Source organism: Lampris incognitus, chromosome 10 (assembly GCF_029633865.1).
Source record: "Lampris incognitus isolate fLamInc1 chromosome 10, fLamInc1.hap2, whole genome shotgun sequence".
Lineage (NCBI taxonomy): Eukaryota > Metazoa > Chordata > Actinopteri > Lampriformes > Lampridae > Lampris > Lampris incognitus.
In genome coordinates this window covers 5,673,461-5,699,157 of record NC_079220.1, presented here as the reverse complement: position 1 = coordinate 5,699,157, position 25,697 = coordinate 5,673,461, and the positions used below count along the sequence as shown (strand labels likewise).

At 47.3% G+C, this 25,697-nt stretch overlaps 2 protein-coding genes across 2 annotated transcripts; one reads left to right on the top strand and one right to left on the bottom strand.

Annotated features, from left to right (window-relative positions):
* Positions 1–352: 352 nt before the first annotated feature.
* ndufab1b (NADH:ubiquinone oxidoreductase subunit AB1b) lies at positions 353–11,265 on the bottom strand. Its single transcript, XM_056288316.1, has 5 exons — positions 11,054–11,265; positions 8,968–9,087; positions 6,812–6,899; positions 4,498–4,617; positions 353–655 (listed from the first exon to the last, which is right to left on the bottom strand). Exons 1-4 carry the CDS (start codon positions 11,246–11,248, stop codon positions 4,526–4,528), a joined length of 495 nt encoding a protein of 164 aa, XP_056144291.1. The 5' UTR covers positions 11,249–11,265; the 3' UTR covers positions 353–655; positions 4,498–4,525.
* A 6,959-nt stretch (positions 11,266–18,224) lies between these two features.
* dctn5 (dynactin 5) lies at positions 18,225–22,432 on the top strand. Its single transcript, XM_056287938.1, has 6 exons — positions 18,225–18,409; positions 18,502–18,570; positions 18,716–18,834; positions 19,554–19,665; positions 21,016–21,118; positions 21,264–22,432. The coding sequence occupies exons 1-6, from the start codon at positions 18,362–18,364 to the stop codon at positions 21,359–21,361; spliced, it is 549 nt and encodes a 182-aa protein (XP_056143913.1). The 5' UTR covers positions 18,225–18,361; the 3' UTR covers positions 21,362–22,432.
* Positions 22,433–25,697: the final 3,265 nt, after the last annotated feature.

The following is a 25,697-nucleotide window of genomic DNA, read 5'->3' as shown; positions in this document are numbered from 1 at the left end:
TAATATAAGATCATGTCCAACATGTCTGACTTCCTGTTTACACCTTTCTCCCATAATGTCCTCTGAACCAGCTCCTCCATCCCGCTTTTCACTTCCTGCCCTCCATCCGAGTCGCGGGTGTCCTCAGAATCACATGACCGCAAACACGCAGAGTGTCTGTGGGGACGCTCGAGCAAGCCGGAGGTAACACGGGGGTTCGAACCGGCGATCCCCGTGTTGGCAGGCAACGGAACAGACCGCCGCGCTGCTCGGACGCCCTTGTCATAATGACTTTAAATGGAAGTCTACCCAGATGAAGGTTTTCGCAGCCTTGGTTCTTACCAGGTCCAAATACTTCACAACAGACTCGAGCTGGAACTATACAGCGTGTGTCTTTATTTAGCAATCGATGAGAAATTATACATCAGGACCGTAAGAAGGAGCTGGAGTAAATATATTTCAGTGGTGCTTTATCCTTGTTTTCCTTTTTTTTCCCACCGCTCCGATCTCCCAAAGCTATGTGGACACAATTGTTTAAATACAGTGAAACACAAAACATGGCAGCTGACACAAACGACTCTGCGGAGAGAGAACAACAGCCGAGGGGGAAGGATTTGAAAAAAGGTTTGCCCCCTCGTTGGCTTCACGAGTACTTCCTGTGAGGTCAACCTCTTATCTGTGAAGACAAAACAGCAGAACGTAAGTGGTCTTAAAACCGAGATGACGTTAAACTGACGACACTCAGATTTTCCATTTTCATTATTTTACTTGAAATTCTGTTCTTTAGTAACAGCTACAGATTCAAAGGTCCCATGAAGTGAAAAAATGTCTTTTCACTTGTAAGAGCCACTATGTGGCTCTAACCCTAACTGAATATAAGTTAAATATGCAAAATTCATAGTTCATAAGACATACGTAATGTACAAAACAAATGTGTATATATACTGAATGTCAATGCTCCCTTTAAAATAGTGAGTAGTGAGTGACGTCATCTGTGGTAGAGTCAGGCAGAGAGCTGTTAGGCATGAGAAGATATCTACTGTATGACAATGTCATTTATTTTATTGGACCCCCCCCCCCCCCAATTGTACCTGGCCAATTACCCCACTCTTCCGAGCCGTCCCGGTCACTGCTCCAACCCCAGTCCTGATCTGGGGAGGGCTGCAGACTACCACGTCTCCTCCGATACATGTGGAGTCGCCAGCCACTTCTTTTCACCTGACAGTGAGGAGTTTCACCAGGGGGACGTAGCGCGTGGGAGGATCACGCTATCCCCCCTGTTCCCCCTCCCCCCCGGACAGGCACCCCCCGACCGACCAGAGGAGGCACTAGTGCAGCGACCAGGACACATACCCACATCCGGCTTCCCATCTGCAGACACGGCCAATTGTGTCTGTAGGGACGCCCGGCCAAGCCGGAGGCAACACGGGGACTCAAACCGGCGAGCCCTGTGTTGGTAGGCAACGGAATAGACCGCTACGCTACCCGGACGCCCATGACGATGTAATTTAAGCTTTCAGTAACCGTTTTTAAACTGGATTACATCTCTTGTCATTCGCGTCAGACTGAAGTTACTATGCCTACAGCTCTTTTGTGGCTTAATTTGACATCCAGACAGAATGCCACTACATTCAGTAGAAAAACTGCTCAGAGGAAATCAACACGAACGAACCACGAGGTACAGCTGGATGCTAGCTAACGCAACCGGTGAATTCTGAAGGGAAGTCCAACGCATCACTTGGAAGAAGTCCTCAACTCAACGCTGTGGTATGCCCTTGTTTGAACGAAAACTTCAGAAACGGTAAAGAAAGGCCGAGAACCTTTAACCTTCTTGCTGTGAGGCAACATTGCTAACCACTGGGCCACTGTGTATTAGCTCAGACAGCTGGTCCAAAGGAAGAAATTTGATGAGTGATGCTGGTAATTTGAAAAAAGTGCAAGAGTGCATGCACAATGATTTCCCCACTCTTGTCATTGGGTTTCAAGAGTTCAGTAGGCTGGTAGAAGATGTTGGCCTCAAGCTGAAAAGGCTGCAGAGCTAAGCAACTGGTTAGATGTTGACTATCAAACAGTTTGCAGAAGAAACTGAAAAATTGATGGGTGCTTTGAGTGAAAGCAAAGCAAACAAAGAATATAGATCAGCTGATGACGATGAAGAGGTAAATTATGATGTAGGTCCTGACACCAGAATGAATAAAAAGGTTCATTTGTTGGGACGCTCATCTGTCATGTCCACTAGATCATCAGTTTTAGCACTGTTGCCTCACAGCAAAAGGTACTGGGTTTGAACCCCAGGCCATCCCAGGTCCTTTCTGTGTAGAGTTTGCATGTTCTCCCCGTGTCTGCATGGGTTTCCTCCCACCATCAAAAAGACATGCATGTTAGGGTTAATACTCCTGTCTGTGCCCCTGACCAAGGCAATGGAAAGAAGAACTGGGGTTGATCTCCGGGTGCTGCAGCTGCCCACTGCTCCTATATAATAGGATGGGTTAAATGCAGAGAACACATTTCATTGTAACTAAAAACAATGGTTCAATGACAAAAATAAAGTGGCTTTTTTGCTAATGAAGAAGTAAAGCTAGCTGGATTAGTTGAATGTGCTGCAGCTTTACAGAACAGGAGTTTGAATTGGAGGAAGCACATATCAAAGCCAAGCTGGAAAAGCTGACCTTCGAGGTAGCCACTTTAGAAGGGTACTGAAAGAGTATGAGAGATCAGAAAATGGAATTAACAGCTACGACTGCTCATATGTGGCGGGTGGAGTTCGAGAAATGGAGACATAATCCGCCCACTAACGTGACTGTATCTGGAGGTAAGATTCCACCTAGGTCACTGATATTTACAGAGCCAGGTTGTGATGCCAAGACACAAAGACAACACTGACAGGCAACAGTGTGACAGAAGCAGCAGCGATGGCATTCATCAAGTAATGCAGAAGCAAAATATGATAACGGAGATGCTGGTTAACCAACAGAAACAGGCTCAGCTGCCAGTTAAAGACATTGCAGTGTTCAAGGGTGATCCACTAACCCTAACCACTGTGTGGCAGAACAGCAAGCTGCTAGTCTGAAAAGAAAACTGAGAAAGAATGGAGTGTTTCTTGAAGACTACAAGACCTTCATGGAGAGCTTACTTGGTAAAGGCCACGCTGTCGAAGTTCCTCACGAGCAGCTTGCCCACGGTGATAACAGAGTCTGGTACGTCCCACACCATGGGGTGTAACCCCGAAGACAAAGAAAATTCGTGTGGTCTTTGACTGCATGGCTTCATTCCAGGATGTGTCGCTGAATAGTCAGTTACTGCAGGGACATGACCTCACCAATATGCTCATTGATGTCTTGGTGAGGTTTCGTAAAGGTCCAATAGCGACGATGGCAGACACTGAATCAACGTTCCACCAGGCGAGAGTTCCAGAAGCAGATAACGACCTACTGCGATTTTTGTGGTGGCCAGACGGCAACCTAAGTGCACCAATAAAGGAGTACCGGATGGCAGTGCACCTTTTTGGAGCGACTTCGTCTCCTAGTGTCGCTTCTCATGCTTTACAGAGAACGGCGGAAGATGGAAAAGACACTGCAGCTTCACGAGCCATCGAAACACTTCTGTGCAATTTCTACATAGATGACTGTTTAAAATCTGCATTAAAATCTGGAATGCCACTACATCACTCTTTACATAAATTACGTCTATTTAATGTAACACTACGATCTAGACGTTAACCAAATATGTTTTGTGTTTAAGTGATGTTTTCCTGAAAAGTACAATAACTTTTAGTTACATTTAGTTACATCTTTTTAGTTACGTCAGGGTAAACACTCACAAAAACGTCCATGTATGAATGGGAGAAAGAGTGGAGAAAACAATTATCTACCACTAATTTAAGACTAGCCAATAGCATATAGTCATCCATCCATTATCCAAACCGCTTATCCTGCTCTCAGGGTCGCAGAGATGCTGGCAGTCATTGAGCAGCAGGTGGGGAGACACCCTGGACAGGCCGCCAGGCCATCACAGGGCCCACGCACACAATTTAATATGGCCAATTCACCTGACCTACATGTCTTTGGACTGTGGGAGGAAACCCATGCAGACATGCGGAGAACATACAAACTCCACACAGAGGGTGACCCGGGATAACCCCCGAGGTTGGACTACCCCGGGGCTCAAACCCAGGACCTTCTTGCTGTGAGGCGACCACGCTAACCACTGCGCCACCGTGCCGCACCTTCCCCTAAAAAGAATGTACGACTGTGACTGGCTCTCAGTCAAATAAACTCCTTCCACTCACTAAATTCCAGCTGACCATTCCGTTTCATTCAAATCTATGCTGTCAAATTGCCTAAGTTTGCGGTGCTCTGAATGCCATTACACAGGACCTTCTATATCTCAATGAGAGGGGCATACATTGATGGAAAAAGATATTTGATCAACAGTTTAGTTTTCAAATTACTGGTGACCTTCAGACAGCACTGAAGGACACTTGTTTCGGTTCTTACACACAGAGACAGATAGACTCACCTTTGAAATTGGGTCATTTGATATTTGACTATTCATAAACATCCTTCTTGTCTGCGATGTACTGTACAATCTCTTCAGGAGTCATCAGCTTCTCTGCCTCCGCGTCTGGGATCTCAAAGCCTGCAGCGAGCAGACGGATAGTCAGGAATGCAAAAAAAACTAGTTTCTGAATTCAGGACAAAGTCCAAATAGCTCTCGTCATCTCAGGTGAAAGGTCATCAGTTAAAACAAACAGCCATTAGGAATAAACAGGCATCTGAAAAAGCAGGTATGGCCATTTTTTTCCCCAAAATTTGGAGACGTGAACAAGAAATGATCAGATCAACCATGAGCTGAATTGTCCTCACCAATCAAGAGTTTATCACATGTGGGTCGATGGAAATGGCTACCGACTCATTTAAGACCAATTTGAGATCTATTCCTGTGATCAAGTCCACAAATCTAACAAAATGACTGACAACACAACAAGACATCAGATCATCTTGGGGGAAACAACAAAATACTTTTGATATTGGGAAGGCAATTTGTCTGCCATATAATCATATACGATGTTTGCTTACTTTTAATGTTTGACCATGTATGACCTATACCATGTTTAACACTGCTTGGCTACATGCTTCAGGCTCATGTGTCGCAAAAGTGCTATAAAGTGTCTTCTGTGTGAACTAATACAGGCCTATTGTTAACCGTTAGCTGACAGCGGAGGAAAAATATGGGACGCTCACTCCAGTGTAACAAGGTACGAAGGAACGACCCTGGAGAATTACGAGCGGGAAGATAAGGACGAGGGGAGACCTGGCTTAGGAACTCTGTGAATGAGTTCTGTTATTCATTGTGAACAACATTCACAATCATTTCAATCATTGTTTCTCACTGAATCATTGTGGGAAGATGGCGGCGTGGACTCGCGTTTGCAGCGGCCTCACCCAGTACTGATTATGCAGTGTCTTTGTCCACGTCTAAGTTCGTGTCATCGTGTGAAGTTTTTATTTTGATCGTCGATTTCGCTTGGCTGAGAGAGCTGGCGCTGGATTGGCTGAGAAGCTTGGTCTGCTGCGTTCTGTGGGCCTGAAGAGGAAACGCCAACTGACATGACGCGGAAGCGGGGCAGGCTAAGCTAACTGCTAGCCCACGGCACTGCCCGAGAGGAAACACCGAGGTGGTCTGGCGGCAGCCTCGCCTAGCATCGACTGTGCAGCGTTTTTGTCTGCGTCTGCATTTGTGTCTTCGTGTGGTGTGTGGGGGAGGTGTGTCGAAGGTGTCTGGCTGGCACAGCTGGCGTTGGATCGGTTGGGGGAGCTTGGTCTGCTGCATCCGATGGGCCCAGGGACCACAGCCCTGCCTGGAGCTGCGCATGAGGGGGAAACACCTGAGGGCAGTCTGGCAGGACACGGAAGCGGGGTAGGCTAAGCTAACTGCTAGCCCATGCAGACCGGCAGTTCTGACAGTCATCCTGACTGGTGTTTGTTCTCTGGATGGTGGAGTTTTTGGACTGGGTGGACTGTGTTGTTGGCCGTTTGTGTCGTTGTTGTCATTTTTGCTTTGCTCTCTCTGTTTTTGTAGGTTTGTGAATATGTCTTTTTGTCTTTGTGTTGCACTGCTGTGGGCTGGGGGGAAACAGAATTTTGTGTCTTTTGTGTACGTAGTACACAAAATGAAATAATAATTATTCCTGATTAGGATGACAGTCCAGCGATAAAGATGAGCTACTTCCTCCAAAAAGGACTAGGGAGGAGCTCTGGGTACACACCATTGTGACCGTGACAATAAGCATGTTTAGGATGCAAGGCATAAAAGTAGTGTGCTCTGAGATCAGGGCACGCACTTAAGTATCTATGATTTGTGCGTGTGTTCACGAACATATTAAAGTGTGACAATACTGTAAGAGATTTTTGTCTCGCTCCTCATTTATTGTCAGACTGGAATTAAATAAATTGCCACAACATCGTCCTTGATGGACTGTTTAATATTGTCTCCTTGACCGGTATGAATAACAGATGGGATTTTATTGATACATTCAGGGAAAAACCTCATTTAATAGCGGTCTCCAGACTGAAGTTAACGCAGAGACAACAGACGGGACACAGAGAAGGAAATCTCTCTTGTGACGTCTACGTTTCAACAACCCAAAAACAGCAAGACAAACCAATTTTATAACTTTTAAGTAAAGCAACACAGATTCGAGACGCTTGATAGATGGACAACTATGGACAGACAGAAGAGACAGGTGGGAAGACAGGCATGTGGGCAGACAGGCAGGCTTTAGGGGCAGAAAAACAGGTTAGTGCAAACAAACGGGTTGGTGGAGACTTACCAAACTCATCCTCCATGGCCATGATGATCTCTACCTGGTCCAGGCTGTCCAGACCCAGGTCTTTCATGAAGTGGGAGGAGGTCTGCAGCTGTGGGACAGAGGTCAGTATTAACACCGATACCAGGTCTTCAGGTTTTCTAATGGCAATTATTTAGAAAATCTGTTAAAGTATATCAGCCTTGGTGTCCGGGTGGCGTAGTGGTCTATTCCGTGGCCTACCGACACGGGGATCAGTGGTTCGAATCCCCGTGTTACCTCCGGCTTGGTCGGGCGTCCCTACAGACACAATTGGCCGTGTCTGCGGGTGGGAAGCCGGATATGGGTATGTGTCCTGGTTGCTGCACTAGCGCCTCCTCTGGTCAGTCGGGGGCGGGTGTTCAGGGGGAGGAGGAACTGGGGAGAATAACATGATCCTCCCATGTGCTACATCCCCCTGGTGAAACTCCTCACTGTCAGGTGAAAAGAAGCGGCTGGTGACTCCACATGTATGGGAGGAGGCATGTGGTAGTCTGCAGCCCTCCCCGGATCAGCAGAGGCGGTGGAGCAGCGACCGGGAAAGCTCGGAAAATAAGGAAATTGGCCAAGTAAAAAAAAAAAAAAAAAGAAGGCACTATTTAGCTGTATAAATAATTAGGGTTTGGAAACTGCTGTCCAGTACAGCCGCAGTTCATGGAACCGATGTCAAAACAGCCGCTTTTTAAACGTAGTTGTGCAAAACAGCTGCTTTCTAAATGTAGTCGCGATCCAGTACTACACTAGGTTTTAACCCAGTTTTAGTGAACATCCTTTTTAGTGAAAAACAATCACAGAAGACTCTCGCAAACACCCAGCAGATAATCACAATCACAACTTGCTCTCCTACGACCAGCAAAACCTCCTGCACCATCACACTCGTCACGCTGAGCTCCGGTGGGACTATCCGGATCCCGTGACGGATGGATGGAGGTAGCGTCTCGGAGGACGCCACTCCTTTGCAAAACAACCAGCAAATTCCAATTTATAATTGTCCCGATAATGGAAATTCCCCAAGATCAACTTTTCGGGGGTGTTTTTTTATTGTGATCCGTGATAAAATCCTACATCGTCCCATCCCTACTACCAAGCCAGGAGAAATAACATTTCATCTGGGATAAGAACATCTGATGTACGCTGATGACTTAGTCCTCCTGTCCCCTTATAGTGCTGGCTTACAGCAACTGCTCAGGGTCTGCTCAAGTTATGGTGTGCAGCATGACATCACATGTACCTCTAAAAAGGGTCTTGTCATGATTGCTAAAACCAAGGAGGATAAGAAGCAACATGTTCCTTCATTCTTCGTGGCAGAACAAGCAGTAAACGTGGTGAACAAAATGAGATATCTGGGTCACATCATCAGGAATGATCTATGTGACGACGATGATGTGCAGCGCCAGTGTTGCAAACTGTATGCACAAGCCAATATGCTGGCACGCAGAGGTCATATGTGTACAGATGATGTTAAAACTGCTCTTTTTAGGGCCTACTGTACCCCACTCCATACTGCCCACTTGTGATGCAATTATAGCAAAGCAGCAATGAAAAAGCTGCAGGTAGCGTATAATGATGCATTCAGAATCTTGCTCAAGCTTCCAAGATGGACATGTGCAAGTCATGTGTGTGTGACTAGTAATGTTCCCACTTTTCATGCTGCGTTGAGGAATTTTATGTGTCAATTAATTGACTCCAAAAATTTAATTATAATGCTCTTAACTGAGCCTACACAAAGCGACACCAGGTACTCCTCGTTTCTGGAAACATTGGAACAAATGTCTGTATAGCTTTTAATCATTGTGGACTTGTGAACTGCGGTTTTTAGCTATATTTTTGTGTTGTTGTCCTGTGTTGTATTTTTGTGTTGTTGTTTTTTTAATATGGACCCTACCTATGTGTCTGAATAAAGTAAGATTTGAATTGAATCATGTTGTACACAACATGTGTTGCACCTAATGGTCTTTACTCATGTGTTCTGCTATATTACTTGTTTTGACTGCGAAGGCAAGCGTGTTCAAGAGTTCCAAAGGACTCATCACATGACAAATAAAACTCTTGATTGTTGATCTCGAGGAATTCACAGTCAGGTGACACATTCAGAATATCATCACATGTCATTTTCGTGGATGTCTTACTGGGGTATTTACCTTCTCGGGGTTGATCTTGTCATACAGCTTGAGGACATACATGACGCGGTCTTTAATGCTGTCCAGCGTGAGGGGGGGGAGGTCTCCATACTGTCGGCACAACATCCCCACCGCCGACATCTGATGGAGAGAGGAAGAGGATGAAGGGGGGATTAAGCACACACAGGTGGAGATGATAAGAGACTAAATTTCGATGGTTTTTTTGTAGAGGATTGTGGAGAGTCCTCAATGTGAGAACGCCAACAATATGGATCAGTACATTCAGACAAGCTCCCAAATTAAAACTAGACGGATGTGTTCAAATTTTGCACTCACACAATCAGAATAATCGATCAGCTGACAGAACACGAATAAACAACAATTAACTGTTTTAGACATCAAGTAAAAATTTCAAACATTTGCTGGTTAAAGCTTCAAAAATGTTGGGAGTTGCTTGCCTTTCTCTGATCTGTCATAATAAAATGACTGAGGGAGAAAGCTACTTTATTTCTGTCATTGTACAAGTTACAACAAAATGTGTTCTCTGCATTTAACCCATCCTATTGTATAGCAGCAGTGGGCAGCTGCAGCACCTGGGGACCAACTCCAATTCTTCTTTCCACTGCCTTGCTCAGGGGCACAGACAGGACTATTAACCCTAACATGCATGTCTTTTTGATGGTGGGAGGAAACCGGAGCACCCGGAGGAAACCCACGCAGACACGGGGAGAACATGCCAACTCCACACAGAAAGGACCTGGGACGGCCTGGGTGTTTGAACCCAGGACCGTCTTGCTGTGAGGCAACAGAGCTAACCCCTGGGCCACCATGCCAACTAATGGGCATCCGTCATCATTTTTGACATTTCACAGACCAAATCAATTCATCAAAACAATAACACAGATTAACCAATAATTAAAATAATCATCAATTGCAGCCCTAGTTGAAATACTGCTGCACTGCAGGCACCGAGATCCATTTTTCTAGATGTTAACTGAACATGGGAGCAGTGAGAATGTCAAGGAAAATGACCCTGAAGGGCGTTTTTATGACCGACTCAAGTCTCCCTCACACACAGACACGGATAACCAGCAGCAATCAGAAGAGATCCTATCTGTACAGCACATTTACTAGAATACAACGTGCTTCACATTCAGCGAAAGTGCAGTGATCCATCCATCAGGGTCACGGGAATGCTGGAGCCTATCCCAGCAGCCACTGGGCGGCAGGCGGGGAGACACCCTGGACAGGCCGCCATGCCATCACACAGGGCCGAGAGAGAGAGAGGGAGAGAGAGAGAGAGAGAGAGAGAGAGAGAGAGAGAGGGACAATATAGTACGGCTGATTCACCTGACCTACATGTCTTTGGGCTGTGGGAGGAAACCGGACCCCCCCCCCGGAGGAAACCCCACGCAGACACGGGGAGAACATGCAAACTCCACACAGAGGACGACCCCCAAGGTTGGACGACCCCCAAGGTTGGACGACCCCGGGGGCTCGAGCCCGGGACCTTCTGGCTGCCAGGCCACCGCGCTGACCAATGTGCCTGGCAGCAAATAAAAGCAGGAGAACTCGAGACGGGGACTGACTGAAACGAGAACGGAACCAGCAACGCGTCATCCAGCGGGACCGAACCGAAGAGCAGGACGTGTTATATGGTGCGGGTTAGAGGCAGCGCGTTAGAGGCTGCTGTCGGACGTGTTCGCCATCAGTCCCAGCGGGGAGGTTCCGACGTCCCGGTTTTGGGGGGGGGGGACGGGAGCCCCTCGCACGTTTGAGGGGAACCCGTTACTATGACGTGACCACGCGTAAAGGACAACGACTCAATCTGACCAGGTTGTGTTGTGACGTAGCGCGCCGGCATGCGGCACGAAAAGCGGGGAAAAACGTCCCCCCGACCCCCACCTCCCCTCCGCCCCCCCCCCCCCCGCGGTAAAGCCCGGGACGGTGTCACCCTCCGCCCTTGCGGGACGATGTGCGCGGAAAGGCGGCCGCTCTGAGAGCTCTCCGGCGCGTGAAAGGCGCCGGTAGGTCAAACCCACACAAGGCGCAGGGAGTCCGTTACCGCTAGCTAGGCCCGGACGGCTCAATGTTAACCGGGACTCACCGGGCTCTGTTGGGCCGGCCGCGTCCGCTGGCAGCGGGACATGAGAGACAGCGGTCGGTGGGCGACTATCAGCGGGGCTCTGGCGGCGGCGGCGGCTCGGCTCCCCGCCGAGGGCCGGGCGAGCGAACGGACGCACTGCGCTAGCAGGACACGGGACGCCATGGCGGGCATTATACACGGGCGACTTCCCGGCATGCACTGGCAAAGGGGACGCGGAGGGTCAAACGCGCCGCTTTGCGCATGCGCTCCCGCGTCGTTTTCTTCTTCCTCTGCGTAAACGGTTGCAAAACGGGCGCGGGAGGCGTTACGGCGCCACCCTCTGGTGGGCGCCGTGACGTTCCTTCGTTCTCACTCGTGTTCTACTTTCGGCTGCTCCCGTTAGGGGTCGCAGTCACGCCCTACTCTCACTACAGATCACAATGTCCTCCTCGAACGTCATAGTCCACGGAGACTCCTGCCTGACCTCGTCCGTCCATTGTGGCGATGCACAAATGAGGGTAGATTCACCAGGGGCTGCTGCTCCTGCTGACGTAGGCACCGCTTAGGGTTTCCGGTGTGGAGCCATGTTTGCAGCAGCCTAGCGGTTAGCTGGTTGCCACGAGAGATTGTGCTCGGCGCGACTCCATCTCTCCGTCCCCTCATTCCTGCACTCCCACACCCTCACCACTGCAAACAAGAAAGGGCTCAGAGCCGATCCTTGATGTAACCCCACCTCCACCTTGAACCCATCTGTCATTCCAACCACACACCTCACCACTGTCACACTTCCCTCATACATATCCTGCACCACTCCTACATACTTCTCTGCAACTCCTGACTTCCTCATACAATACCACACCTCCTCTCTCGGCACCCTGTCGTATACTTTCTCTAAATCTACAAAGACACAATGTACCTCCTTCTGGCCTCCTCTATACTTCTCCATCAACATTCTCAAAGCAAACATCACATCTGTGGTGCTCTTTCCTGGCATGAAACCATACTGCTGCTGCTGATCATCACCTCTCCTCCTCTTAACCCAGCTTCTATTACTCTTTCCCATATCTTCATGCTGTGGCTGATCAACTTTATACCTCTCTAGTTGCTGCAGTTCTGCACATCGCCCTTGTTCTTGAAAGTCGGTACCAGTATGCTTCTTCTCCACTCCTCAGGCATCCTCTCACTTTCCAAGACTGTGTTAAACAATCTGGTTCAAAACTCCATCCATCCATTCATTAATTCATTCATGTTTATTTTGCTCCCTTTGGTTTATACTTCCACACAGTAAGTTTACATACAAATACTTGTTTTCCAAACATAAGTATACGCATCCCACGACCAACAAGGAATGAGAAAAACAAAACAGTTTTCCCACTGCACAGTAAATATCAAACAGATGGCTCTAGCCCAGTGGTTCTCAACCTTTTTGGGGTCCTGGACCCCCTGCGTATTTTTGATCTACCCTGAGGACCCCTCCATCTGATCTTGGGAGAGGGGGGTTGCAATTTGATAGAAACAGTAGAAACTGCATTTTAAATTGCATTATAGCATTTATTCACTCTTCGGGGCAAAAATAAGAGCTTTCGGTTGTAACTTAGATATAGTTAACAAAACAGAATTCTTATGCATTAACTTTCAGATATATGTAACAAAACAGAATATGTATTCAGTAACTTTCAGATATATGTAACAAAACAGAATATGTATTCAGTAACTTTCAGATATATGTAACAAAACAGAATATGTATTCAGTAACTTTCAGATATATGTAAGAAAACAGAATATGTATTCAGTAACTTTCAGATATATGTAACAAAACAGAATATGTATTCAGTAACTTTCAGATATATGTAACAACACAGAATATGTATTCAGTAACTTTCAGATATATGTAACAAAACAGAATATGTATTCAGTAACTTTCAGATATATGTAACAACACAGAATATGTATTCAGTAACTTTCAGATATATGTAACAAAACACAATATGTATTCAGTAACTTTCAGATATATGTAACAACAGAATTTTTATGCAGTAACTTTTAACAATGCAAACGGGAGCGAGATCTCTTATTAAAATACAATAAATTACACTTGTGAAACAGATGTAATTAGAGAAAAAAGTCCTGTTACCCTTTATAGTTTAGGTAGATAAAGGTCTCAGTCACATTTGATTAAAATAATCCTATTTCTATAAATGTCATAGGATCTTTTTTTTAAAAGATATTTTATTTTCACGGACCCCTTGCAATTACACCACGGACCACTAGGGGTCCGCGGACCCCCGGTTGAGAAACACTGCTCTAGCCTACATGGGCAAGGGTGTCAATTTCCAAATATCAATAAATTGTTGGTTTCCTCTTTCCTGTGACGGCCTGGTCAGGGCGTCTCCCCGCCTGCCGCCCAGTGGCTGCTGGGATAGGCTCCAGCATCCCCGCGACCCTGAGAGCAGGATGAGCGGTTTGGATAACGGATGGGTGGATGCTGGTTTCACGGGCGCTGGAAGCAAGCGGGCCGTTTGACCACATGTGAACCGGATCCCAATTGTTATTACACTGTTCACTGATAGAGGGCGCTCCCTCGAAACACAAGAGGGGGACAACGCAACCACGGGAACTGCCACGGCCGGGAAGCGAACCCGTGTCGCCCGCACCGCAGGAGGCATCGCTGACCGCTAGACTAAAGGGTCAGACCCGCCAGCCAGCGGCCAGCGTGTCTTCTGATCCATGCACGTTACAGTGCGGTTATGAGATGGAGTCAAATGATGACCTCAAACATCACGACATCAGACAAAAACAAACACAAACATCCAAAAACTACGAGAACACACATATCCAAACTAACACATATATCCAAACTAAACAACAAAAAAAAATCGCGGTCCAAGGGAACGACCGCCAGCATGGGTTAGCAGTTAGCCTAGCCCATCAGGCAGAAGCCGTGGTCCCTGGGCCCATCGAACGAAGCTCTCCCGGCCGATCCAGCACCGGCTCTCCCAGCCAGACCGCCCTCGACACACCTCCCCGCACTCCTCACGACGACACCAAAAACACCCGTCAACGCCCGGTGAGGCCGCCGCCACACCGCCCTCGGTGTTACCGGAACCGCCGGTCTGCGTGGGCTAGCAGTTAGCTTAGCCTGCCCGGCTCTCCCAGCCGATCCAGCGCCGGCTCTCTCAGCCGATCCAGCGCCAGCTCTCCCAGCCGATCCAGCGCCGGCTCTCAGCCGATCCAGCGCCGGCTCTCCCAGCCGATCCAGCGCCGGCTCTCAGCCGATCCAGCGCCGGCTCTCCCAGCCGATCCAGCGCCGGCTCTCTCAGCCGATCCAGCGCCGGCTCTCCCAGCCGATCCAGCGCCGGCTCCCTCAGCCGATCCAGCGCCGGCTCTCCCAGCCGATCCAGCGCCGGAGAAACGGAAACGGATTCACACCGGATACGAAACGCGATCTCCTGACCACGTCTTCCAGGCCTCCCCACGGATGGCACGAGCCCACGCCGGTCTTCTTCGTGTCTCGATCGGAGTTTCTCCTTCCGGCGTGCGATAAAAATGCAGACGCTTGCTTTTACCAATCTTTACCATTTGCACAGCCGACACAGCGACAACTGTGAGGCGTTTCGTTTGGTTTTAAACCAGTTTCCGCGACGACCTCTTCGAAATGAATGTACGTTTACAAACGCAACACTCGTGGCCCCTTTTTGCCTCGCAGATCTGCGCAGGTGATATTGATGGATAGGATCTCCAGGAGCGTGTCCGTTTTGGGAACCTCGGAATCGCATCTCCGCTCTTCGCAGATGATGTGGTTTTGTTGACGTCATCAGAACGCGACCTCCAGCACGCACTGGGCTGGTTTGCAGCCGAGTGTGAAATGGCCGGGGTGAGAGTCAGCACCTCCAAGTCTGAGGCCATGGTTCTCGGCCGGGAAATGGTGGATTGCCCCCTCCGGGTTGGGGATGAGTTGTTGCCTCAAGTGAAGGAGTTCAGGTGTCTCGGGGTCTTGTTCACACGTGAGGGTAGGATGGAGCGGGAGATTGACAGGCGGATTGGTGCAGCATCAGCAGTAACGGGGACGTTGTACAGGACCGTTGTGGTGAGGAGGGAGCTGAGCTGGAAGGCAAAGCTCTCAGTTTACCAGCCAGTCTCGGTTCCAGCCCTCACCTGTGGTCATGAGCTTTGGGTAGTGACCGAAAGGGTGAGATTGTGGATACAAGCAGCTGAAATGAGTTTCCTCCGTAGGGTGTCTGGGCTCAGCCTTAGAGATAGGGTGAGGAGCTCGGAGTAGAGCCGCTGCTCCTTCGCATCGAAAGGAGCCAGTTGAGGTGATCGGGCATCTGATCAGGATGCCTCCTGGGAGCCTTCCTTTGGAGGTTTACCGGGCACGGCTAACTGGTTGGAGACCCCGGGGTAGACCCAGAACTCGCTGGAGGGACTACATGTCCAATCTGGCCTGGGGACACCTCGGGGTCCCCCAGGAGGAGCTGGAGGGTGTTGCAGGGGAGAGGGACATCTGGAGGGCCCTACTTAGCTTGCTGCCACCGCGACCCGACCCCGGAGAAGCAGCTGAAAACGAACGAACGAATGAATGAATGAAGCCTCTCTAGGGCTTTGCTAGGTACCCCAGACAGGACTCCATCGCAATAATCCAGACGGGAGTTGATGAAGGCATGGATGAGGGTCTCTGCCACGGAGTCTGAAAGTAGTGGCCGGAGTCTGGAGTTGTTTTTGAGGCGAAAGAAAGCAGATTTGGTGACGTATTTGATGTGTGACTGGAATGAGAGGGTGGAGTCCATAATGACACCAAGGTTGCGGACTTTTGGGGGCGGGCAGACGGAGCAGCCATCCAGGAAGGTAGATGGAAGGAGAGTAAGGCCAGGAACATCGGAGGTGGGTTCAAACTCTTCTATCATGGTGCGGGTGGGAGGAGAAACGGGGTAGGGGTAATTCTGAATGAAGAGTATGTCAACAGTGTGTTGGAGGTGAAGAGAGTGTCGGGCAGAGTGATGAGTATGAAGGTGGAAATCGAAGGTGTGATGATGGATGTTATGAGCGCATAACATACCTCGGAGAATTCATTGAGGAAACCTGTAGATGAATTGGGGGGTTGATAAGTGATTATACAGCAAATAGAGTTCTCACACACTATTCTAAAAGATTTCAAAACTTGAAAAAAAGTAAAAGGAATACAAGTTTAATGGTTCTTAAGAAAAGCAGCTACCCCCCACCACGACCTGTTAACCTGGGTGCGTTCAGAAAATGATAGCTGGGTGGGCAGAGCTTCACGAGAGGGGAGCGCTCCCCACCCAGATAGCCAAACTGCTGTGGCCCGGTCCCGTCCCACACCCGACACTTTCATCCAGCCCACGTGTGCAATGATGGCACTTGGGCATGTTCATCTGTTTCCTTAAAATCACACGATCACACCGCCTTCCCCCTGCCCCTAACCCCCCCCCCACTCCAGCTCCCTCCCCCCCAATGCTCAGAATCATCTGAAATGCCGAGAAAAGTGGTTTTAGCCATTTTTAGAAAATGTATATTTTGCATAATTATGCATAATTATTTTAATTTTCTGCTATTTTTCTGGTCCTCTCTGGAACAATACCTACCACCTCCAAAAAAAATTAGGATCATAAGTGCATTTTTTCAAAAATGCATATATTTTGCATAATGCCAAAACATTTCAGTCCCGGAAATTGTTTTTTATATAGGGGAAAAAAATCAAAGATGCTCAGAATCATCTGAAATGCTGAGAAAAGCGGTTTTTAGCCATTTTTAGAAAATGCATATTTTGCATAATTATGCATAATTATTATAATTATTTTAATTTTCTGCTATTTTTCTGGTCCTCTCTGGAACAATACCTACCACCTCCAAAAAAAATGAGGATCATAAGTGCATTTTTGCAAAAATGCATTTATTTTGAATAATGCCAAAACATTTCGAAGTCCCAGAAATTTTTTTTTATATAGGTGAAAAAATCAAAGATGCTCAGAATCACCTGAAATGCCGAGAAAAGTGGTTTTTAGCCATTTTTAGAAAAATTCATATTTTGCATAATTATGCATAATTATTATAATTATTTTAATTTTCTGCTATTTTTCTGGTCCTCTCTGGAACAATACCTACCACCTCCAAAAAAAAATGAGGATCATAAGTGCATTTCTGCAAAAATGCATATATTTTGCATAATGCCAAAACATTTGTCCCAGAAATTTTTTTTTTACATAGGTGAAAAAATCAAAGATGCTCAGAATCATCTGAAACGCCGAGAAAAGTGGTTTTTAGCCATTTTTAGAAAAATTCATATTTTGCATAATTATGCATAATTATTATAATTATTTTAATTTTCTGCTATTTTTCTGGTCCTCTCTGGAACAATACCTACCACCTCCAAAAAAAATGAGGATCATAAGTGCATTTCTGCAAAAATGCATATATTTTGCATAATGCCAAAACATTTGTCCCAGAAATTTTTTTTTTACATAGGTGAAAAAATCAAAGATGCTCAGAATCATCTGAAATGCCGAGAAAAGTGGTTTTTAGCCATTTTTAGAAAAATGCCTATTTATGCATAATTATGCATAATTTTAATGTTCTGCTATGTTTTATAGGTGCCCCCGATCATCCCCGATCACCTCCAAACAGAATCAAGGCCCCAAGTGCTTTAGTTTGGCCGTTTATAGACTCTCACACAGACACACACCAGACACACGTGGTGACAATACAGGAGTAGATCCAAAGCACGAGTTGACCCTTGGACGCGTTTATTGCCTATCAGACCCAACGTTAAGTGCGTCCCACTGAATACCGCACAGTTCTACTTGAGAATGCGTCAAACTGTCATCTAAATTAGTCAGCACATAATTCGCCCAATAGATAAAAAACCACACAACACTATAACAGCAGCGCAAACACGAAGTTCGGGGACGCAGGTTTGGAAGGACTTAATCGATCCCAGAAAAAAAAGTGCCCGATACCTCGCGTATGTATCTCGTATTAACGGATCGTAAGCAGAATGTCAATAAATGTACGGTCTCTACAAGCGGTAGCAAGCGGCCGTGTAAAGCCTCGCAAGGGTAACGGAGATGTGAACACATTCTTTCAGTTTAAAACGCTGTTTCGGCCGGCCGTCGGAAAGGCATCGATGATTCCGTGATCAACTCGTCAGACCGGAAGCTCTCTGAGGCGCGCCGGAAGTAGGGAGCGGCCGACGGCGGAGAGCGCAAACAACTCGTCAAGACGGGGCCGTTTAATTACAACCGAGCTGTTTTATTGAGATCGAGTGACTTTTAAGGACCACGCCTCGCGCGGGAGTTACCTACCAAGTCTGCGGCCATGGAGCTGTCTGAAATACTGTACAACAAAGCGGAGTATATTGAAACGGTACTGTCTCTATCGATCCGTTTGATCAGTTGTCATCATTTAAGTCAGCCTCCAGGGCAGTCTAATCACACTGGCCCGTCTTTCCATTACAGGCGTCAGGTAATAAAGTGAGCAGACAGTCTGTTCTGTGTGGGAGTCAGAACATCGTCCTCAATGGCAAAGTGAGTTTTTATACGACGATGTCCGCTAAGCCTCTAGTGTGTATGGCAATACGTTTTGCAGCATCTCAGAGGACATTTTGTTGTGTGTGTGTGTGTGTGTGTGTGTGTGTGTGTGTGTGTGTGTGTGTGTGTTCTCTCTCCTCAGACTATTGTAATGAATGACTGCATCATTAGGGGAGACTTGGCCAACGTCAGGGTTGGCAGACATTGTGTTGTCAAAAGTCGGAGCGTCATTCGACCACCTTTCAAGAAGTTCAGCAAAGGGTGAGCGACCGTCCTCCTTACACAGAGCCACCGTTACTTGTAAACGAACACAGTTGCATCTAGTTCAGTGCTTCACAATACATTCATGCATATATTCATGCGTTCATGGCGGTGGCAGAGTTGAAGATGCTAAGATTTTCACTGGGAGTGATGAAGAAGGACAGGATTAGGAACGAGTATATTAGAGGGACCGCTCAGGTTGGACGGTTTGGAGACAAAGCAAGAGAGGCAAGATTGAGATGGTTTGGACATGTGTGGAGGAGATGCTGGGTATATTGGGAGAAGGATGCTGAATATGGAGCTGCCAGGGAAGAGGAGAAGAGGAAGGCCAAAGAGGAGGTTTATGGATGTGGTGAGGGAAGACATGCAGGTGGCTGGGTTGACAGAGGAAGATGCAGAAGACAGGAAGAATTGGAAACGGATGATCCGCTGTGGCAACCCCTAACGGGAGCAGCCGAAAGTAGTGGTAGTAGAGATATTCATGCGTTCATGCAAAACTAGTTCTCAAAAAAGACATGTTGAACAGTCCCGTTGCCCATTGCAGGTCTGCGTCTTGAATGATGTGCTGGCAGATAAAATGTTGGCGATGCAGATGCTGATTAAACTAAGCATCTGTCTCTAACCACACCTCTAACCGACCACCACCACCCCACCCCCTCGCATACACACACACACACACACACTTTATGTCACTATATTATTTCTCTCTCTTCCTCCAGCGTGGCTTTCTTCCCTCTGCACATTGGAGACCATGTCTTTATTGAGGAGGACTGTGTCGTCAACGCAGCACAGATAGGGTCTTATGTCCACATTGGGAGGAACTGTGTCATAGTGAGTGTGAAACACACACATACACACACACACACACAAAGTACTGGGGGAGGTCAATGAAGACAGGTACATATAGAGAATCAATACATTTGAACACAACCACCGGCTGTGATGAACCTTTTCCTCCACTAGAGATGCTACATAAGAACATTCTTCTCTGTGCTGGAGGGCAGGGCCGAGTCACATGGAAGTCACATCAGCTCATAGATGTGGTTCAGTCGCACTGCAGCCATTGGCAGGAAAACAGCAGCGGGATTCAGTAGATTCCGCTTGTGTAGCGAGTGTAGCAGAATTGCACATGGACTTGATTACTGCACATTTCAATATAGACAAGGACTGGATTATGATCTGAAATTGATTTTAAGGTAATTATTTTCTCATCTCATATCCATGTCATATTTGTAAGCTGTCCCAGAAAACTGAATCTAAGATGTTTGTTTTTGGGGTGCCCCGGTGGCTCACCTGATAGAGCACGTACCACATAAGGCTGAGTCCTTACCGCAGCAGCCTGGGTTTGAATCCAGTCTGGGCCGTTTGCTATATGTCATCCCCTCTCTCTCTCTCTCCTGCCTTTCCTGTCCCTCTCTCGACTAATGGGCGGCACGGTGGCCCAGTGGTTAGCGCTGTCGCCTCACAGCACGAAGGTCCTGGGTTCGAACTCCGGGGTTGTCCAACCTTGGGGGTCATCCTAGGTTGTCCTCTGTGTCTAGTTTGCATGTTCCCCCCGTGTCTGTGGTGGATTTTCTCCGGGTGCTCCGGTTTCCCCCACCATCAAAAAAGACATGCATGTTAAGGTTAATACTCCTGTCTGTGCCCCTGACCGAGGCATGGCAAGATGAACTGGAGTTGGTCCCCGGGTTTCTGCATGGCGGCTGCCCACTGCTCCTAGCTACATAGCTAGGATGCGTTAAACGCAGAGCACAATTTCCCTAAGAGGTTTCATAAATGATAAAGTGTATCAAAATCCAAAAAAAAAACAATCGCTATCAAAGGCGGAAAATGCGAAAAAAATCATCTTTAAAATGTTTTTAAACACATTGGTGGCAATCGTGTATGCTTAATAATATTAGAACATTTTACCAATCTCTTTTTTTTTTTTAATCTCCATCAGCTCCTTTGGTTTAAACTGGCCATTGAATGTAACACTGTTGGGTTGTACCATAGCTGCTACTGGGATGGTTGTCTTAAAGCAGTTGATAAACTCGATGTTTTAGTCTCCGTCTGCCTTCCACTGCATAACAAAACAGTCAACTGTGAGTCTTAAACTTAAAGACAAGTTGACTTGGCAGCTGAAAATGGTAGCTTGTCTGCTGGTTCCTGTTGGTTTAACATAAGTGTGTGTTGTTTCAGGGTCGTCGGTGTGTACTGAAGGACTGCTGTAAGATCTTAGACAACACTGTGCTTCCACCTGAGACTGTAGTTCCTCCCTTCACCGTCTTCTCTGGATGCCCAGGTTAGGAGAAAGACACACAGGCCCCAAGTGGAGAGACGATAACGTCAACAAACCTGAATTATAAACTCAATGTTTATCTCGTCCTCACTCTCATTTCATTCTCTGCCGTCTGTCTGGCTTTTGTTCTGTCCTCCCTCCCTCTTAGGTCTGTTTTCCAGCGAACTGCCGGAGTGCACGCAGGATCTGATGATTGACGTGACCAAGAGTTACTACCAGAAGTTCCTACCCCTAAGCCAGATTTAAGTCCCGCCCCTTTCATCTTCATGCCCATCAACCAATCACAGGCTAGTCCCCAGTTCCTCTGAGCAGAGTGACGCGGAGTGTTGAAGTGCTCGTCTCTTCTCCTTTTACTGCCCGGCGCCGTTTCCACGCCCGAGGAAAACCATACAGCCTCAGTAAGAGTGTGAGGCTGCCAATAACAATTGCCTACATTATGTTAAGAATTACATCGTTAGTTTCATTTAGGAATTTACAAATCATTTCTATTATAAAATGTCGACACGATCCCATCTACAAGTGGTTGAAAAGAAGTTGAGAGCTTAATGTTATATTGTAATATATATCCAAATTTCAGAACCCTGAATAAGATCTGTTATGTTATGGGTTTGTTCGGTACACTTGATTTTAAAGCCCTTGAGCATCTCTGAAGGGCTGCTCATTACAAGGACACACCAGAAACCAAGAATCACAACAGGGCGCATTCGTTCCATAGTCAAGAGTTCTGGTGGTAAGCCATATAATTTATCTCAGCTTCACTTGGGACGGTAACGCCGTGTGAAGGAAAGATAAGAGCAGTGGAAGGAAGGAAGGAAGGTGATGGATGGAGATGGGATGAGGACTGCTGGAACACAGCCTGTTTAGATTTAAATGTGTGGACCAAATGGAGGGTGGATGTGTTAAACAGCCCCACAAGGTTCTGACTTTTTCCTGCAGGCTGGGATGACGGGACTATTCACAACGGAATTATTCACATCCAAATTACATTCAGACAATACACACACACACATAACCATATATGCAGCAACAAATAAGATTGGGCCGACGGAAAGGATGCTGTGTCATCTCGTAGTCAGACACCCTCGTAAATACAGCAGGTTCTCCCTGAAGCTCTGCCAGCCCCACTACATCAAGCTACAAACCCTTATTTAATTATTTTCTATTTCGTCGTTTCCGAGTATTTCTTGTCATTAACTGCATAGATTGTTTGCTTGTACAGGTGACGCCTGTTGTATGTTTTGCCCCCTGGAAACACAGCCGCCGTAGCCAGCGCCTCATGTCGCCTCCAAGTACAAGCGAATAAAATGCTTTTCGAGACCTTCATTGTGTGTTGGGAGAAAACTGTTTTCCACATCACATCACCCTGACAGACGTCTCGTCCGCGTTCACACCCTCACACGTCTCGTATTTATCTACACCGGTTGGACTTGGAGCCTCCACCTGACTGACATTTCATTCACATGTGGACATTTGTACATGGGGCAAGAAACAACAAACTGTCACCGAATCAAAGGTTTTTTAGACTTAACGAAAAAAAGATGGAGTGAAACAATGTGTCATCACATGGTTGCCTTTTACATTTATCAACATCCAGCCCCCCCCTTCTCCCCAATTGTACCCGGCCAATTACCCCACTCTTCCGAGCCGTCCCGGTCGCTGCTGCGCCCCCTCTGCTGATCCGGGGAGGGCTGCAGACTACCACGTGCCTCCTCCCATACATGTGGAGTCACCGGCCGCTTCTTTTCACCTGACAGTGAGGAGTTTCACCAGGGGGACGTAGCGTGTGGGAGGCTCACACTATTCCCCCAAGTCCCCCCCCCCCAAACAAGGTGCCCCGACCGACCAGAGGAGGCGCTAGTGCAGCAACCAGGACACACATCCACATCCGGCTTTCCACCCGCAGACACGGCCAACTGTGTCTGTAGGAACGCTCCACCAAGCAGGAGGCAACACGGGGATTCGAACCGGCGATCCCTGTGATGGTAGGCAACGGAATATACCACTACACTATCCGGACGCCCCCTAACATCCGGCTTTTTAAACTGGAGAGACGCGTACAAACTTAATGAGTCAACCTTAAAGTGAAGTTGGGCCTAAAATAACATGAAACAAGTCATGTAGGACTTCTCACCCTTATCCAACAACAAAAATATAAGAGAACTGCAGTATTCTTTTTTTTTAATGAAACATGATACATCAAATTTGCAATTCCATGGTTTAAGTTTTATTTCTTTCACAATGTGAACCACATATAATCATACCAACACCTAAATGGTAAGTATATATAGATTAGCCATTTCTTACTTTTTAAACAAATAAGTATCTAGAAACTGCCGATAATAGTGTTGGCTCCAGAGAGATGTGGCGTGGGGCGGCCTGTTGGGTTACGTGAAGACCGCCGATTGGTTGAGGGGTAGAAATAACAGGAAGTGCCCCCCTCTGTGGTAACAGGTTAGTCAGTGGGGGTCAACCCTGCAGGTGGGAACAGGCTGAAAAGTCCTGGTTTTGTACCGTCGTGTCCTCAGAAGAAGGGCCTAGACAACACGGGCAAAGGGGTGTACATTAAATGTGACCGTCCTCGCTCCGGGCTGGAGGACCAACCGTCGTGTTGCATGAGAAAGTGGGAGATTTGGACACCTTGTGAGGAAACTGCAGCGCCAACACACCAGGGTGGAGAGACACAAGTGTGTTACACAGTTCCCCACGTGTCAGATATCTGCTAACAATATGAGATTCAAGTGTTCAAATTACAATTCGACTTTTATGCCAATGGATAAAAAAAAAAAAAGAAAAAAAAGTGGTTCTCTACCTAGTCCACAAAACGCACCCCCTTTGTTCACAATATCGTGTAACGCCAACAGCAAATCCACACCCTGAGATCTGCAACGTTGAACCCCCACTGAGCACAACTCGACTGAATCCAAACCTTCACTTTTGGAGCAGAAGTTCCTGTTTTAAAAGACGTGGATCCTTCGTGTGTTTCACCGCCAACAATTCTGAAAGCTGAAATCTGCAAGACATTTTTTTTTTTTCCTTTACGTTCGATTACATGATGCAAAAGACCCCCGGACTCACAAAGCCGGCCCCCAAATTCAGCTTTGCTCATGATTTTTCTTTTTAGATCCCGCAAGCTCGCGAGATCTAGGCTAGCTTTGAGAGGCTCCGAGAAGACCCGAGGGAGATCCCTACAAGCTTCGCTCCTGGGTTCAACCTGTTCACCCTCCATCAGAAGAAATGTTACGTTCGCCGTTGCTCAACGAGCATCGCGCCCCCTATCGTCCTTTCCCCGATGTGCCCTTAACCTCTCTCTACCGCTTAACCGTTAAGCAATAAGGAAAACCTGGAGACATCCTCCACCACAACCTCCGCCAGACCAAACGGAGACAGCTTTCTGTCCGGTTCATCTATTCTCTGGCTGGCAAGTGATTAAAATAAACCTAACACACGCATACACGGACTCTGACCAGAAGGCGGCAACAGGGGTTAAAGCTTGGTGCGCTTCACGCCCACAGGAGAAAATCCATTTTCCAAGTTGATGTGTGAGGGGAAAGTGAACAAATCTACTGAAGGTGGAGGGACCCGAGAGAGAGACATTAGCGACTGATGGTTCAGCTACAGGGGTTAAAAACAAAAACGTTTTAGCGCCATTTTTAATACATATAGTACTGACAAGCTCAGTAGAAACTCAACTGTATCACTACGCAAGATGTATGATCCAGCAACTGATTCGCAGACAAACAAAACCAGTTCCGAGGGGCCTCTTCCATAGCTTTCCGTGCCAGGACAAAAATCATACTTCATCAAGAATTAAAAATGAAATCCCATTGGAGCAATCTCAACATTTTGAACATGTGCATATCCCCTATACGGTGGGACTACAATCAGCCATTTTCTGCCCAAAACCCATCTCATGTGATAACAACGTCTCATCCTTCTCAGCCACCCTCAAAAGGTCTAGGAGCGGAAACCTTCGCTTCTACAATCATGCCCGGAGATCTGTCCTTCAGCTTCTGTAGCAATCAAAACTCGGGTTTCCAAACTTCTACATCTCGATAATGCACACGCCCCTTACACAGACGGCACCAGCTGCCTCCCGACACCCACACTAGTACACTAGCAACAGCCGACTTTTCAAGAATGGCTCACATATGCTAGCTCGCATGATCGGTGGATGACAGTTGGCAGGCGCCGCTGCAACAACATCTCTGTGATTAATGCTTTTCTACAGCACCGATTATCTTCAAATAAGTTAAATCATCTCCCCGGAGGCAGGGAAAGAAGGTTTAGGGCTGCCTGTGTGGAACTGGATGAACACATGCAAAAGAAAAGCGCTGAAACCCTTCAACATATGATGAAACTCTCTCAAAGAACCAGGAGGCGTGCCTACGGGCTCCATGTTAGAGTCAAGTGTACATGTTGAGCCAAGCACCCACCACCAAGTAGCCCTCATTCATGAATCTTAAACCACCAGCAGGCTTGAGAAGGCTACAACTGAGATCCGATGGAAGAGTCGATTTGTTTGCATGAGCTGGGGGGGGGGGGTGAAAGCTAAGTGCAAAATTCATGAATTGCAACTCTCATT

Coding starts and splice junctions, on each gene's coding strand:
- ndufab1b (XM_056288316.1), bottom strand. CDS start 11,248: ATGCCGGGAAGTCGCCCGTGTATAATGCCCGCCATGGCGTCCCGTGTC. Junction 9,088..11,053: donor GGCCGGCCCAACAGAGCCCG/GTGAGTCCCGGT, acceptor TCTCTCCATCAG/ATGTCGGCGGTGGGGATGTT. Junction 6,900..8,967: donor ACAAGATCAACCCCGAGAAG/GTAAATACCCCA, acceptor TCTGTCCCACAG/CTGCAGACCTCCTCCCACTT.
- dctn5 (XM_056287938.1), top strand. CDS start 18,362: ATGGAGCTGTCTGAAATACTGTACAACAAAGCGGAGTATATTGAAACG. Junction 18,571..18,715: donor ACATCGTCCTCAATGGCAAA/GTGAGTTTTTAT, acceptor CTCTCTCCTCAG/ACTATTGTAATGAATGACTG. Junction 19,666..21,015: donor TTGGGAGGAACTGTGTCATA/GTGAGTGTGAAA, acceptor GTGTTGTTTCAG/GGTCGTCGGTGTGTACTGAA.